Source organism: Colobus angolensis, unplaced genomic scaffold, assembly GCF_000951035.1.
Source record: "Colobus angolensis palliatus isolate OR3802 unplaced genomic scaffold, Cang.pa_1.0 Scaffold53, whole genome shotgun sequence".
Taxonomy (NCBI): Eukaryota; Metazoa; Chordata; class Mammalia; order Primates; family Cercopithecidae; genus Colobus; species Colobus angolensis.
Genome location: NW_012118821.1, coordinates 10,110,714 through 10,127,866, shown reverse-complemented (window position 1 = coordinate 10,127,866; position 17,153 = coordinate 10,110,714). Strand labels below are relative to the sequence as shown.

The following is a 17,153-nucleotide window of genomic DNA, read 5'->3' as shown; positions in this document are numbered from 1 at the left end:
ACAGAGCGAGACTCCGTCTCAAAAGAAAAAAAGAAAAAAAAAAAAAAAGAATTTAGGATTTTTTTTTTCCTAAATCATGACACTTGAAGAGGGTTTTGGAAACTCAGTTCTGAGAACCTGAGTTAGGAAACAAGTATAAAAACAGTTGCTTTGCTTTCTGCACAGCCAAAGGACTGTCCCTCAAACCCATAGCTTTAATTCCCCTCAGTACAAACGTCTGTTTTCCAAATTTTCTCAGACAGTGGCTTCAGTGTTTCTAGTGGGACCTAGTCTGTTGAAAGCCTTCCCTCCTCCACACTAAGCCTAGCTGGTAGGTCATAGTGATTCCACTTTCCAGTCCGGCTTCCTACTTTCTGATTTATTTTCCCTGTTCAGTAGAGCTGTCTTTGTCTAACTCAGGTTAAATGCTGAAATTGGTACAGTTTTTGGGTATAGCAGGGTTTTTCCTCTGATGCCCTCCAGTCCCTGTGGTTTGTGATGATTGAGTTGTTTGCTTTTGCTCCCCATTTTAAAAGTTTGTAGATAACTTTGGAATCTAATTTCCATATTTGGGTGCTTTCCTAGTATTGTAAGAATATGCTTAATTAATGAGTTGCAGTGAACAATCCATTTGTCTTGATTTGCTTTCTGAAAGGTGATGAGGGTTTTGGGAAATGGACTTTCTTCAAGTTTTTGCCCTTTGTGGCTGTGGAATATTAAGATGTTGGGAGTAAAATTGAGAGCCACCAGAAGATGTTAACTGTGTGTATGGGTGCTGCCAGATAGGAAATCCAAATGAGTAGACTATAGTGTCATTGTTAGCTACAGTGGGGTGAGACCTAGACAGATAACCGTATACAAGGCAGCTCCATAAATGCCGAAACAAAGAACCGTCTCTTGACTTACTCCTGATGTCTCGTGGTACATGGTACCTGCCCCAAAAGCTTGCAATTAATTGAAACTTCTCATTTGTTGGGTGGCAGGTAGGTAGATTTTGAACTTGATAGTGATATGCAGATGAGGAGCAAGATTCCACTGGCAGTTTTCGTGATGCTGATGGGTTAGAAATCGAAGACCCACATGTGCGGGGAGGGGCAGCTATCCTAGAGCTGGTGATAGAACAGTGCCTGGGGGTGGAAGATTGCCTCATTTGATCCTAGAGAACAAGGAGTTTGGATGATATCTTGGAGGTCTAGGAGAGCTCTTGAAGAGTCTTTTATGTAAATGATGTGATCATATCAATTTCTTAGAAAGATTATCTTGACATTGGAAGGGGGGTGGTTTTGGAGATGAGCAGAAGTATTAAGGTTATTGTAGTGATTTAGTTGAGAAATGATACAAATGAAAATAAAGATGTATAAAAGACATCACCAATCTCACATTCCCTAGAGATGGTCACTTACTGCTTTGGTGAGTTTGTAGTTTACCCCAGAGTAATGTTTAAAATTGAGTGAGCTTTTGAAATAAGTCAATAAGCTATTACCATATTCTAGGTAGGCAAAGGCTTTTGTTTGGTACGTGAAATATAACAAGCTTGTTTGAAAATGAGTGTTAATTTGACTTCAGGAACCTGGGATTTGCATTTTCATTTTGACTTGAGGTGCCTTCTGGAGTTCAGAGGGCAGGCATTCTGTATTGCTTACCTTTTTAACTATTCTTTTAGCCGTACTCTGACAGCTGTGCATGATGCCATCCTTGAGGACTTGGTCTTCCCAAGCGAAATTGTGGGCAAGAGAATCCGCGTGAAACTAGATGGCAGCCGGCTCATAAAGGTTCATTTGGACAAAGCACAGCAGAACAATGTGGAACACAAGGTAATAGGTCGACATTTATCATGGACAGGTTCAGCCACAGTGAGAGTAGATTTTAGAGTAACCAGTCTCCATGTGCCACCAGAGCAGTGACTGTAGTAAACTCAGGACTAGTTCTTTTACCCGCACTTCAGCCTGCTCTACTTTGGATTATGTGTCAGGTTTTAAATGGAGAATTTAAAGACTTGAACACTTGAAATTCCCTGTACCTTTTGGAAGTAGGCTCATTCTGTGGTCTGACTTTTAGTTAGGCTGTATATTCTTGGTGAGTTAGGGGTGGATGGTGATGGATCAGTGTCTTGGGGGGACATAACCAGGTGGGTGACTGATGGGGTCCCCTGGTGGCTTCCCGGTGCATTGGTGTAGAGTCCTGTCCCACAACATTGGAGAGGAGCTTGTCCCTGGTTATAAGACTGCTACAGACATGTCGTGCATATTCCTTATCTTCTCAGTACTTAGTTGCTGAGGAGAAAGACCATACAGGGCCCAATTTCATGAAACTATTAGGTTTTAAGCGGAGTGTGTATTTCAGAGTTTTGTGATGAATTCTTTCTTTTCTTGTAGGTTGAAACTTTTTCTGGTGTCTATAAGAAGCTCACGGGCAAGGATGTTAATTTTGAATTCCCAGAGTTTCAGTTGTAAACAAAAGTGACTAAATAAAATATATATTCACAGTACTCTGTTTCAGTTATGTTTTTCAAAATTCCAGATTCATGGATGCGCAGCTGTCCTCACTATCAGTGGCGTCCGGTGTTGGGCCGGAGGGTTTCAGCAGGAGGGGTGTGTGCGCCAGCAAGCTTGATGCCTGTGAGGCTCCGCTTGTGTTCAGGGGTACAAGTGTCATCACATGATGCTGCAGAAATAGCTGAATATTAGCACTTTTGCATGGTTCAAACTAAAAATATACCTGGTACTTTTTTTTATTGTGATATATGTAAAATTTTCCATAGTACCCATTTTTAAGTTTACAGCTCAGTAGCCTTAAGTATGTCTACAAAGTTGGGAAACAGAACTCTGAAACGTTCTCATTCGTCTTGTAGAACTGAAATTACCCATTAACCAACATCTCCACTTCCCATTCGGTCAGGTTTGTTGAATTTTTTATACATAAATTCATGTTAGGTGTTAAATGGACTTTCACAAGTTAAATGTAAGAGTGTGATTAATAGATTTTAGTAGATGCTAAGTGGTGTGTAAACTTGGGTAGTCCATTTTCCCACTTCCTTAGTTTCCCAGTTCATCAAATGAAGGCCCTGGGGGAAATGAAAGCCCCGAAGTGAGGACCCTGGCGCGGTGTCTGGTGACTCGAGCTGGACCAGGTCTTTGTAGAGTAGAGCAGATGTCTTATTAGAGAATTAGTTCCTCAGTTTTGGCTTTGTGCCATATTGCTTTCAGTTATTAATAAGCCTTAAAATTACCTTGTAAAATTTACCTTCCTGCTTTTACAGGGTGACGAGACAATCTTACTGAACAGTCCCCCAAATAATACGTTTTACATCAAATTAACTCCTACAGGTAGACTAATTCCAGGAGGCCTCCGAGGCGACACAATAGTATTTTCCCATCTTGCAGGTGAGGGTCAGGCCTCGTAGGAGTAGAACTGTCAGGCTCCGGATGCGGAATTCACGTGCTGGGGCAGGCACACTGGATGTTTTCAAAGCTTTGGCAAGTGCTCTTGACCGAACTTGGCTGAGGCCTTTGTAGATGAGCGGGTAGCGAGGGAGGTTCCTGTGAAGCAGTTACCAAGGCTGGCCCTTTATCCTCAGTGGTCCATAGTTCCCTCCCCCAGTTCTGCTGTCTGCCCCCCCCCGTCCCTGGACAGGGATTGTCTTGGTTTCTCTGGAATGAGTTGTTTACTTAGGCCTAGGGTGCTGCAAACCTATTCTCACCCTTCTCCAGCACGAAGCCCCTTCTCTCCCCATCCCCCCGTTTCCTGGCTCTCTGTGTTTAGTGGCTTTTGGGGAGCCTTCATCTCTGTTATCTCAAACATTTAGTGTATTGGAATTCACAGATTCACTGGTTTGGGAAACAAGATTTACACAGGCTGTCCTAGAATGTGAAGCATTTTCCTTTTAAAAAGTGTTCTGGGCCGGGCGTGGTGGCTCACTCACGCCTGTAATCCCAGCACTTGGGGATTACACCACTGCACTCTAGCCTGGGTGATATGAGCGAGACTTCATATCAAAAAAAAAATTTTTTTGAATTTCTTGATTTTCCTCTAATGCCAGTGGCTCTCAGTAGCATACCTAGTAGACATTAAAAAACCATCTCCAGGAAAAGAGGAAACTTTATGTGAGAAAACAATTTGTGTTTTGAAATCAGTGTAAGGAATGAGCTTATTTTAAGATGTCCATTGGGAAATGCTTCCATTTTACGTGAAAGTTACATTGACCTGTAAGGTATCAGTAACATAAAAACTCAGAATATTCTTACCTATTTAAGATGCTTATGAAGAGTCTCAGCTGGCTTTGAATCTATTTGTTAATAATCCCTTCTGATTACTTGGCAAGAACAAAGATGACCAGAGTACCAAGAAAGATGGGAAATTTTGGTCGATTTTTCAACAAAAACTTCACATTTGCTAGATAGGAAGCACAGCCAAAGATTGGGGGACTAAAAACCCCTCATAGTGGAAGTTTTCTGTCATACTCAAAAGTATAACAATCAGTAGTGGGGCTCTGTCCTATCACCCAGCTTGAGCAGGTACTGATATGTTACTAATCTTGTTTCATCTCTTCTCACCCTTTATTTGCTGGAGATTTTTGAAGCAAATTCTAAACATACCACTTAAGAACCTTTTAGCTGTGATAATTATTAAAATCAAGTGCCAAACTTAAAACTAGATTTTAAATGGTTATAGCAAAGTATAACAATCATTGCTTTCACTAAAATTAATACCTTGGTGAACAAAAAGACTTAGATACCATTCCTATTGTTACTCATTTAAAACTTACGTGTTTTTATAACATATATACCCTATTAGTACTGTGGTGCACTCTGTATTAACTACACATTGGAGGTACTCAAAATTTTAAGGTGGGGTGCACAACAGAAGAATTTGGGGCCTAGTGTGCTAAACACGCACAATTTTCATCTGTAAACTTTGTCAAGAAAGCTTAAGTATATCTTTTTTTGTCAAGAAAGCTTAAATATATAGAATATTTTTGAAAGGTAAATACAGACTTTTTCATGATTGTGGTGAACAGCGATGAGATAGTAAGCCTGCAGGCATGTGTATGCATTTGCTGTGGGAAGTAATGGTGATTTTAAAAAATCCTTCTTTTCCCTTCTAGTTACATTAGTCCAGCCTTTTCTCTGTGATTCATGCAACATAGTAAAGGAACCAGTGAAGGTATACAAAGTCACACAGTTCTTAAGTAGTACGGCATCTTGAGTGTTTTCAGGCCCTGAGATGATACTAGATCCGTAAAGCGGGTATTAGACTTGATATTTGTTAAAATGTATAGCAGGACAATGCAACTACAGCCTAGTGAAAGAGACATTTCAATGACGAGATGGGCCTGGTTCCTAAGATTCCTGTTACTGCTAGATGAGCTGTTGGAAATACTTTAACTCCATTGAATTTTCTCACTATAATCAATAGCAACAGTGGGTGAGTGACTGTAATGAAGTTGAGTCTGAATGCCTCTAGCAATCACATTTTACTCAAAATGCTGTACAGATAAAATCAGGGCTGTGCTCTGTAATAACACACTTAATGAGGCCACCGTTAAAGTTAGTGTGCTGTTAATTGTCTGCATCTAAGATGGCCTAAGCTTCCTCTTGAAAGTAGAGCAAATCACTCCTTACTCAACTTTTAGATCGTTACCTGACAGAACTCCTTTACCATTCTGCCAGTTTTATTCCCAACTGTGTTCTCTGGCATGCTGCAAGCTTGTGACAGTACCCGACCGTTCCACTCAGGGACCCTGAAAGCAGCGCTGACCACGTTGTAACCTGACATGGCTAAGTCTTCACCTAAAGCTCTTGGGGAGTTTGATGTGGTGGGTGGGGAGTCACTCCCTGTGTTTGGTTGCGGCCTGAAGATGAGCTGCATCCTTCCTCCCTGGACCTCAGGTTTCCCACTGGGAAATGAAAGGGTGAGCCTGGGCTAGCTGAGTCTGAGGGTCCCTCTAATTCTGAAAGTCACTGACTAAGTAATATAAGTTTAAAGAATCTGCAAATATAGACAAGTTCTCAGAGTATTTGGCACTTAGTAAAGATGAATGAATGTGTTTTCTTGTCCTTGAAAACCAAACCAGTTACAGATTTTATTTTTTTAAGACGAGAGTCTTGCTCTGTTACCCAGGCTGGAGTGCAGAGGTGTGATCATGGCTCAGTGCAGCCTCAAACTCCCCGGCTCAAGCGATCCCCCTGCCTCAGCCTCTTGAGTAGCTGGTACTACAGGCGCACACCCAGCTAATTAAAAAAACATTTTTTTCTTTTTTTTTTTGTAAAGATGGGGGTCTTGCTAGGTTGCCCAGGCTGATTTTGAACTCCTGGGCTCAAGTGAGCCTCCCTCCTTGGCCTCCCAAAGTGCTGGAATTGCATAAGCCAGCATGCCTGGCCCGGGGTTAACTTGGTTTTCAGTTTTAAGCCTGTGCTGGAGCAGGAGCATCTAGTGTGGCAGACAGTTGGGGGTGGGTAGGATGGTGTCTGGGGACTCCAGAACAGCTCCTGTGCATTCACTGAGTGTTGGTCTGTGTGGGTCAGGCACCAGGGCAGATTCTTGAAGGGATTCGCTCAGATCCTTACAGGGACCCTGGGAGGTAAGCAGTGGTTCCCCACGCTTGGGAAGTGTTAGAAACGAGAACACTGAGGTCCCACCAGCAGCGTATGACATCGGCAGCTTTAGGGTGGGGCCCAGCCACGTGTTTTAGGTTTTCCGGTCCATTCTGATGCAGGCTCAAGTTTGAGGACCTCTGATAGCTGACTCCCTAATAGTCTCAGATGATACAGTGGTGGGGCCCCGCCCTCATGCGCCCAGGCAGGGAGGCTGTGATCCGGATCTCACGCCTATGCTGCCGGACAGCCCCGGAGTGGCACGGGGAGAGGCAAGTGCCAGGGAGAAGACGGAGGCCCAGCCCCACACTGCTGAGGCAGGAGGCCAGTGGGGCTCCGCTGTGTCAGGGAACCCAAGGACGGGGAGAGGTGGCTGCGGTTAATGTCCTCATGGACAATGTCCCAGAGATTTGGCACATGCACTGTGTGACCCCAGTGAGAATTCCCATCCAGAGACAAGCAGGGTTTTCATCCGGCTCCTGCTGTCCAGATTTCTGAGTTATCTCTGAGAAATGTAAATACGATTTGGGATTTGCGCCAGAGTCTTGTCCTGGCCCCCTGAGAAGGTCAGGGTTTACCAGGCAAAAGGCTCTTCCCAGCAGCCACGACTTAAACGCTCTCAAGAAAAAGCTGCGGGGAGGAGAGGAAAAAGGAGGAGGGGGAAGGCCTCCTGGCCCTTCTGTTCCCAATGCAGGTGTGAACACGGTTCAGAGTCTAACCGCACTTCCAATGTAGTGTACTCAAAATGGGAAGTTAAATCATCACTTATTTATGTAACTGAGAGGAATTATCAGATTATTGGCATATATTTTTTTAAAGTCCTTAACATTTCAGGAACACAACAACAAATGGAAAACACCCACGTCAGCTGTGAAACAGAAGCCAGGCAGTTGGGTCTTGGGGGGTTCCATGTGGACCTTGCTGGCTTGCCCAGTGACAAGTGCAGCTTTAGTGCGTGGGGCCCAGACTCTGACTGGCACGTTCTTTGTGAACTGCAATCTTGGGCAAGGTCTCTCATTCTTGAACTCTGAAATGGGGGTGATAACTCCTTGCTCTGAGGGTAGCTGTGAGGCCTCCATTAGTGAGTGGTCGTGAATGATCCTAGCTGGCATTGGGTTCTACACACGGTTCCGTTCTCTTTACCTGTTTGCGTCCTGCACAAAAACATAAGGGCTATCAGGCAGCTTTTAAAAAACTAAACTTTTATTAACATCTAGAGAAAAGTATAGATTCACATGCAGTTTTAACAGAGATGCTGTGTACTTAATTTCCCCAAGGGCAGCATCTTGTGAAACTGCAGGACAGTCTCCCAGCCAGATACAGGGATGTGCCTCACTGCAGTCACCACGGGGACCCCACACGGCGCCCTCCTATAGCACCCCCTTCCCTCTGCCCCACTTCCTCCTGAATCCCTGGCAACCGTGGGTCTGTTCTCAGTTTCTGCAGTTTGGCCATCTCAAGAGTGTTGTATAAAGACAATCATACAGTAAGGAGCCTTTTGGGATGGTATTTTTCCGTGAGTAGAGTCCCTAGTTCCTACAAAGTGCTGCGGGGGTCGATGCTGGGTTCCTCTTTGTGACTGGGTTGCGTTCCATGGCAGGCATGTGCCACAGTCTGTTTAACCATTCACCTGGTGAAGGATGTCCAGGCTGATTCCTGTTGTGGGATATTACAAATAAAGCTGCTATAAACCTTGGTGTACAGCAAGCTTGTCCAACCTGCAGCCTGGGGGCTGCATGTGGCCCAGGATGGCTTGAATGTGGCCCTACACAAATTCGTAAGGTTTCTTAAGACGTCGTAAGAATTTTTTGCTTTTTTTTTTGCTCATCAGCTATTGTTAGTGTATTTTATGTGTGGTCCAAGGCAATTCTTCTTCCAATGTGGGAAGCCAAAAGACTGGACAGCCCTGGTACGTGTGAACACAGCTTTCCACTTCTCTGGAATAATTCCTGGAGTGCAGTTCCGGGTGGTAGTGTGGTTGTATTTTTTTTTTTCTTTCTTTCTTTCTTTTTTTTTTTTTTTTTTGAGACGGGGTCTTGCTCTGTTACCCAGGCTGGAGTGCAGTGGTGTGATCTCGGCTCACTGCAACCTCCGCCTCCTGGGCTCAAGCGATTCTCCTGCCTCAGCCTCCAGAGTAGCTGGGACTATAGGCATGCGCCACCACACCTGGCTAATTTTTTATTTTTAGTAGAGATGGGGCTTCACCATGTTGGCCAGGATGGTCTCGATCTCTTGACCTCGTGATCTGCCTGCCTCGGCCTCCCAGAGAGTGCCAGTAGCACAGGCCTGAGTCACCACACCCAGCTGGCTGCACCATTTCAAATTGGCCCCTGTTTCCCCTCATGCCAGCATTTGGTGTTGGGATTTTGTTTTAGCCACCTTGATAGACATGTAGTGATAGTTCACTGTGGGTTTTGTTTGCATTTCTCTAATGGCTAATGGCGTTGCACATCTTTTCATGTGCTTATTTGCCGACTGTGTATCCCTTTGGTGAAATGTCTCTTCATGTTTTTGCCCATTTTCTACTTGGGCAGTTTGTTATTTTCCTGTCAAGTTTTGAGAGTTCTTTCTGTATTCCCGACACTCTCCTTTGCTGGATTTGTGGCTGACAGACGCCCCCTCCCATCCTGTAGCTTGTCTTTGCATCTTCTTCACGGTGTCATTTGTAGAGCAAAAGGTTTTAATTTTGGTGACGTTCCATTGATCAGTCATTGCTTTTATAGATTGTACTTTGATGTTAGAATATCAAAGAATGATTTGCCTAGCCTTAGATCCTGAAGATTTTTCTTCTGTGTTTTTTTCTAAAAGTTTTGTAAATTTACATTTTACATTGACGCCCATGATCTATTTTGAGATAGTTTTTGTATGAGGTGTGGGGCTTATATTGGGGTTCATCATTTTTGCCTATGGACGTCCAGTTGCTCTGGACCGTTCATGGCACCCGCTGTCTTCCCTCCACTGAATTGCTTTTGTACTTTTGTGAGAAAGCAGTTGAGTGTATTGGTGTAGACCTAGTTCCGGGCTCTCTGTTCTGTTCCATTGTATAGTGTCTTAGAATTGGGTAGATTGATTCCTCCTACTTTATTCTTTTTCAAAATCGTTTTAGCTATTCTGGTTCCTTTCTCTTTTCATAAACATTTTAGAATAGCCTTGTCTATATCTACAAAAATTATTGTTACGATTTTGATAGAAATTGTGTTAAGCTCGTACTGTGTATTAACTTGGGAGAGAATCGACATTTTTACTCTGTTGAGTCTCCTAATCTATACTTTTTAATTTTAATTTTATTATTTTTGAAACAGGGTCCCACTCTGTCACCTAGGCTGGAGTGCAGTGGTGCTATCTCAGCTAACTGCAACATCCACCTCCTGGGCTCAAGTGATCCTCCCACCTCAGCCTCCTGAGTAGCTGGGACCATGCTACTATGCCCAGCTAATTTTTGTATTGTTTTTGTTAGAGACAGAGTTTCACCATGTTGCCCGAGCTGGTCTTGAACTCCTGGACTCAAGTGATCCTCCCACTTCAGCCCCGCAAAGTGCTGAGATTACAGGCATGAGCCACCATGCTTGGGTGAGTCTCCTAATCTATAAAGACGATGTGTTTCTCTATTTATTCAGATCTTTTTTGAGGTTTTCAGCAGCATTTTGTAGTTTTCAGCATGTAAGTTCTATGTATGTTTTGTTAGATTTACACCTAAGTATTCCTTTTTTAAAGCAATTGTAAATGATATTATTTTGAATTTTGGTGTCTATGAATTCATTGCTATTTTATAGAAATCTGCTTGATTTTTCATTGTTTATTTTTATTTTATTTTTTTTTTGAGACAGAGTCTCACTCTGTCACCCAGGCTGGAGTGGAATGGCGTGACCTCAACTCACTGCAACCTCTGCCTCCCAGAGTCAAGCGATTCTCCTGCCTCAGCCTCCCGAGTAGCTGGGATTGCAGGCATGTACCACCATGCCTGGCCGATTTTTGTATTTTTAGTAGAGACGGGGTTTTGCCTTGTTGGCCAGGCTGGTCTCGAACTCCTGACCTCAGGGGATCTGCCCACTTGGCCTCCCAAAGTGCTGGGATTACAGGTGTTAGCCACCACGTCTGGCCTACTTGGTTTTTTAAATATTGCCTGGTATCCTGTCACCTGTTGCACTGATTTAATAGTTTCCAGGAGCTCTTTTCTGTAGACTCTTGGATTTTCTAAGGAGACAACCATGTCATCTGCAACAAGGGACAGTGTTATTTTATTTTTCGAATCTACACACTGTTTATTTCCTTTTTGTGCCCTGCTGGTGTGCCTAGAACTTTAGCACTGCATTGAGTAAGAGGTGAGCGTGGACACCCTTGCCTTGTCTTAATCTCAGGAAGGAAACGTTCCATGTTTGCCCATGAGGTATGATGTTAGCTGTGGCTTTGCCTTTAAAAGATGATCTTTATCAAGTTGAGGAAGGTCTCCTGCACCTACTTTTCTGAGAGTTTTTGTCATGACAGGTGTCGTTTATGCCAAATGCTGTTTCTGCATCAATTGACATATTCATGTGATTTTCTTTGTTAGCTTGTTAATGGGTTTTTATCAAAGGAGCTTTGACTATTGACATAGCCTCATATTCCTGGATGAAACCCCATTTGGTCATAGTTGATAAATCTTTTTCTATATTACTGAATTCTGTTTGTTAATATTTTATTAAGGATTTTCTCATCTCTATTCATGAGGGTTATTGGTCTACAGTTTTTTTGTTCTGTCTTTGTCTGCTTTTGGTATCAGGGTAATAACCAACTTTATAAAATGAATTGGTAAATATTCCCTCCTCTTCTATTTTCTGGAGCAGGATGTGGAGAATTGGTGTTAATTTTTCTTAAACGTTTTGTAGACTCTCCTGTGAAACCATCTGGCCCTGAAATGTCTTTCTGGGGAGTGTTTAAATTGCAAGTTCAATTCCCTTCCTTGGTATAGGGCTATTGAATTATCTGTTTCCTGCTGAGCATGTTGTAGTTTGTGTTTTCATGAAGTGGTTCATTTTGTCTAAATTGTCAAATTTATGTATAACTTTAATCATACATTTTAAATAATCTATTATTTTTCCTGAATTTTATTATTTGTGTGGAATTTGTCTGTTTTTACATTTTTATTTTATGAGTTTTCAGTCTAAATAAATATTCACCTTTGAACCTAGCTTCCTGTGATTGTAATTTTATGTCTCTTTTTCTTAAATAAGGTTCCTCTAATCCCCCAAAACATGCAAGATTCAGGCTGCACAGAAGCTGGATCTATCCAGCCCCTGACTAAGATTTGTTTCTGGCATTAAATGAAACTTGCCTTTAAATGAAACTTAAATGCGTGGAGGGAGTTTCCGGACTCAGGTGTGGCCAGGTCTCCAGAGGCCGTGGTCGAGCGCTTGCTGCCTTCTGAAGCGAAATCCCCTGTGAGCAAAGGAAAGGCGATCAGTCAGCTGCACTCGTTTCTGTCTGATTGGTGCCAGGTGATGAGCGTCCCTCCTCTTCATGCGCTTCTGAATTTCTACAGTAGTCATGCTTATTTTTTCAAAACACGAAAAGAAAGAAGAGAAAGCCAAAAAAGAAACAAGAGTGGGGTGTCCGGGTTGGAGAGTCAGCAGGGGCATCTCCAGGAGGGTCCTGCCCCCCACCCCGAAGCCGGCCTCGGGGAGTTCCCGGCGTGGCCGGCGTTCGCACACCCCCCAGGCCGCCCTGCGGGACGGCGGGCGCAGCGCAGACAGGAAGCGGCCGAGATAAGGCTGCGGCCGGCCGGGCAGCCTGATTTGCTGGGCTGTCTGATGGCCCAGGCCGAGGCTTCTCCCTGCGCCTGAGACCGCGGCCGCCTCTGTAAATCGCAGCCATGAGGCGCCGGGGGCAGTGTCCTCGCGGGCCAGCGATGGGCAGGACGCCCCGTGCGCCTAACGCGTGCTCAGGTAGGAGACGCTGCCCGGGGCTGCAGCTGAGGGTGTGACGGGGGCTGAGACAGTGGAGAGGGGAGGCAGGCAGGGTTCCAAACGGGGCGCGAGGTGGGCTCCGGCTGAGCGAGGAGGATGGGAATCTGTCCCTAGATCCAGGCCAGAAAGATGGAGTCTCAATAAATCTGGCACCAGAGTTCCAAAGTTGGATTCGTTCATGGCGGAAATTCGTGGAGCCTGTTGATGACACAGGTTCAGACCCCTGAGAGTTACTGGAAGACGGAGTCACCCTCTTGGGTGGCAGATTTCAAAGAGCCCAAGGCCCAGAGGGCGAAACAGTCTTTGCTAATTCCAAACCTCAGTTCAGTACTCGGTCGCACAACCTGAGGATTCCTCCTGAGCCTGAGCAGCGTCTGAGGGGTCAGGGGACAGCAGCCACCACGGCTCCCGGGGACCAGTGGCTCTGTGTTGGGCTCAGGAACGGGGATCAGAGAGGTGGGGGAAAGGTGGGCCTTGGGGTGGCAACTTCCAGGGGAGGGACTTTGAGTTCAGATGGGGTCGTGTAAAACCAGGTGGGGTCATCTTGTCTCCAAAGTTGGAAAGGAGGAACGTTTCCCAGGGCAGCGCCTCCTGCCTGGATGCCTTGCACTAGGAAAACCTGCTGTCTTTTTAGAGCGGAGGTGATGTGGCCGTTCTCAGTATAAAGATGAACGTTTAAAGCCGTGGCATGTGGGTAGCCGACGTTTTGGTTTGATGGGAAACACTTTGCCTGCGGTAGGCAGAGCGCTGCCCCAGTCTTTCACAGCTATTTGATTGTATTTTCAATTTTGAAAAATCCATACGCCACAGAAGAGAGCACACCGATAATGTGCTGACTGCTGGGGGAACGTAAGAGGGGAGAGATCCCTTCTTACTCTTTGCCCTTGGTAAGAAACTAAGAGGACCCTGTGCTGTTGTGGGGTGGAATCCACGCAGAATCCAAGCTGCCCCAGAAGGTGCCCTGTCACTGTAGGTAGGGAAACGCCACGGCGGGGCTGAGGCAGTCGCCAGTGAGACGGGCCTCCTCGTGCTTCAGGGATGTGGTTCTCAGGAGGCGTTTTGTGGTGCCTGTAAGTTGCTGGGCATTGCTGAAGTTGCTTAACGAAAATGTAGAATAGCATGTTTGGCAACTGAAGCCATGATTTTTTCCCATTGTCTATTTCATTCTTTTTTTTTTTTTTTTTGAGATGGAGTCTGGCTCTGTCGCCTAGGCTGGAGTGCAATGGCACGATCTCGGCTCACTGCAACCTCTGCCTCCCAGGTTCGAGTGATTCTCCTGCCTCAGCCTCCTGAGTAGCTGGGATTACAGGTGTGCATCATGGTGCCCAGCTAATTTTTGTGTTTTTTAGTGGAGAGGTGGTTTCACCGTGTTGGCCAGGCTGGTCTCGAACTCCTAACCTCAGGTGATCCGCCTGCCTTGGCCTCCCAAAGTGCTAGGATTATAGGTATGAGCCACAGGGCCTGGCCCCATTGTTCATTTCATTTTTAACATGTACTTCTTCTCAGGATTCCACGTTTAACCCCCTCCCCCTGCTGTTCAAGTCTGCCCCTTCCATTGATGGGAAGGCCCTAAGCGTCTTGGGCCCTGGCTGGGAGATAAGGATGTTGTTCTTAAAGAGGCCCTGGGGCTTCTCCGTTTACAAAATGGAATTCCTCTTCTAAGAAGGCAGTCAGAGGGTGAGACCTCTGGGAAGCAGAGACTCCTTCGGGGGCCTGCGTGCCCTCACCCTGTGCCTACCTGCCGTGGTTCCTGCTGTGCGTCTGAGAGCACCCTGATGCAGGGCCTCTGTGCCCATAGGCCTAGATGGGGCCTGTCGCAGGAAAGTGGGCAGAAACTCTGTGAATGGGCAGCGGGGTCAGTGAATGAGTGGAGTGAGGGAAGGCACGAGAAATCCCGGCCTGGGCTGCTCCGGGGGTCAGTGAATGAGTGGAGTGAGTGAAGGCATGAGAAGTCCCACCTGGGCTGCTCCGGGGTGAGTGAAAGAATGGAGTGAAGGCACGAGAAATCCTGGCCTGGGCTGCTCCGGGATCAGCGAGTGAGTGTGAGTGAAGGCACGAGAAATCCCATCTGGGCTGCTCTGGATTTCTCCGCTCACTACTCACCCCTTTTCTTGGGAGCTGGAGCCTGATCTTTGTTGAAGCCACTCTTGGAACCTATGCGGAGTGAGGGCAGTAAAAGCCTTGCTGAACGCCTGTTTACACCTGAACAGAATCATTTCTAACTAGAGAGGAAATTCCCATGGCAGCCTTTGATTCCTGAGACATTAAAAAAAAAAAAAAATCTAAACCCAGTTTGCATCCAACAAACACTGAGAAGTAGGGTTTGACTTGCGCACTGAGTGGGTGGGGAGCAAGAGTTTACCATTGCTTTTGGAAGCCACATACCACGAGGAGCCAAAATACTGCTGCCCAGGCAGCAGCCGGGGAGACTATGGTTATGAGCCCAGTGGACCAGCGTGTATGGCTACAAACCTTGTGGTGCCCCTTGTTTTGACATTTTATTTTTATTTTATTTTATTTATTTCATTTTTTTTTTGAGACTGAGTCTTACTCTCTCACTCAGGCTAGAGGGCAGTGGTATGATCTCCGCTCACCACAACCTCCACCTCCCGGGTTCAAGCGATTCTCCTGCCTCAGTTTCCCGAGTAGCTGGAATTCCAGGCACCCGCCACCACACCTAGCTAATTTTTGTAGTTTTAGTAGAGATAGGGTTTTATCATGTTGGCCAGGGTGGTCTCCAACTCCTGACCTCAGGTGATCCACCCGCCTTGGCCTCCCAAAGTGCTGGGATTACAAGCGTGAGCCACTGCACTTGGCCTATTTCAACATTATTAGAATTTCAGGACAATGACAGCAGGGCAGTAACCCCCATCTGCAGACTGCCTGCCCTGGAAATACTGCGTAGACATTAGATATAATAAAGATTCGGAAACATGGAAACACCACAAGGAGAAGAGCAGAAGGCTCTATTTGTGATCTTTTGTTCTGTTGTTTGTTCCTTTATTCACTCATTCATTTGTTCACTGGGTTTGGTGCCTGCTCAACTGCAGGCTTCTGCGTGCTCCGAGACCTTTACGAAGCTGTAGCTTGCACAGATCACTTGCGCGTGGACCCAAGCCTGCAGGGAGCAAGGAAGGTGGGAGGAGTCAAGTCTGCTGGTGGGAGGAGTCAAGTCTGCTGGTGGGAGGAGTCAAGTCTGCTGGTGGGAGGAGTCAAGTCTGCTGGTGGGGTCCTGGGTTTCCGCTTTTCAGTTGTCCTTATTGTTCTACTATCCACGTGAGCACAGGGGAGCAGGGTGTGGGTCTCTACAGGGGAGCAGCGGGTGCGGGGTGTGGAGAGGAGGCTGGAGGCGGGCTGTGGGTGGGGGGTGTGGAGAGGAGGCTGGAGGCCTGGTGGTGGAGTTGGGGCCAATTGTTCAACTCCATATTGCCTTGTCTTTATCGTCAGGAACCGTAATAATGTACAAGGTTGTTTTGGGAATTAAATCAGATATGTGTCCACATTTGGTATACAATGTATATTGACTTCTTGTTCTCTCCATCAAAAACCTATTTTAAAAAATCCCTTATGTCATGACTGAAGGAGGAAGGTGGGCCCTTCCTTTGAGGCATGGGGAAAGGGTCGTCGGGCAGAAAGAGGAAAGCAGCCAACAGTGCTGGGAAGCCCTGGATCAGTCCCACCCTCACCACACACTAATTACGCAATGCTGGGAGGGGTTCTTAATTTTTCTTTTCTTTGGCTTCCTCATCTGTGACGAGGGCCTGATAGTGCTGATCTCTGTGCAGTGTATGGGAGTTATTTTCCTCCAACCCAGTGGACATTCTGCACCCCTGTCCTTTACAAAGTCATTTCTGCAAGGGGCTCTGCAGGAAGAAGCCAGGTCCTCATTTGGTGCACGATGACCCACACTGCAGGATGGCACTGAATGGAAGCAGGTTTCCCTGTGCCCATTCCGTGGGAGAACTGACTAATGCAGAGGCATTGGGCAGGGCACAGGTGTTCTCAGATGAGGAACCCTGGCTTCCAGCGCTTTCCCTGGACTGGGAGCCCACGCGTGTGATCACAGCAGGATCAGGAGCTGCCGTTCGCTGAGCATTCGCTGTGTGCCGCACTGGGTCACGGTGCCACGCACATTAATCACCTCTGCTATCCCTTCAAATAGCCAATCTCCACATTAAGAGAAGGGCAGGGGCTTGCAAAGGACATGTGGTGTGGCCAAGGTGCTGGTAAGTGGTTCAGCGGATTTGTAGCTGTCCCTCACCCACCGCACTCAGGATGCCAAGTCACGGGAGGTCTCTGGACAGTGCCATGGCCCCTCCATGGCCCAGGGAGGCAAGCGCTGGCTGCTCCACAGTCATGAGGGTAAGCTCCATGCCACCAGCTGTGCCCTTCCTCTCCCAGCACCCATCAGTGGCATGCAGTCTGCCTTGATAAGATTAGATAATCCATAAGCTACAGCTACATAAAGTTGAGTAAAAAGACATTGAATGCTGTGGATACTGTGCTGTGATATCTTTTAAAACTCAAAAGCAGCTGGGCGCAGTGGCTCATGCCTGTAATCCCAGCACTTTGGGAGGCCGAGGCAGGTGGATCATGAGGTCAGGAGATCGAGACCATCCTGGCTAACACGGTGAAACCC

The 17,153-nt window shown here is 46.2% G+C and overlaps 2 protein-coding genes across 2 annotated transcripts in view; both read left to right on the top strand.

Annotated features, from left to right (window-relative positions):
• The window catches only part of RPS7 (ribosomal protein S7), an 8,401-nt gene extending 5,934 nt beyond the window's left edge, over positions 1 to 2,467 (top strand). The window contains exons 2-3 of the mRNA XM_011960950.1: positions 1,643 to 1,793; positions 2,355 to 2,467. Of these exons, the coding sequence (XP_011816340.1) occupies positions 1,643 to 1,793; positions 2,355 to 2,432 (229 nt within the window). The 3' untranslated portion in view covers positions 2,433 to 2,467. The remainder of the gene's footprint in view (positions 1 to 1,642; positions 1,794 to 2,354) is intronic.
• A 9,848-nt stretch (positions 2,468 to 12,315) lies between these two features.
• The window catches only part of COLEC11 (collectin sub-family member 11), a 47,094-nt gene continuing 42,256 nt past the window's right edge, over positions 12,316 to 17,153 (top strand). The window contains exon 1 of the mRNA XM_011960985.1: positions 12,316 to 12,493. Within this exon, the coding sequence (XP_011816375.1) occupies positions 12,421 to 12,493 (73 nt within the window). The 5' untranslated portion in view covers positions 12,316 to 12,420. The remainder of the gene's footprint in view (positions 12,494 to 17,153) is intronic.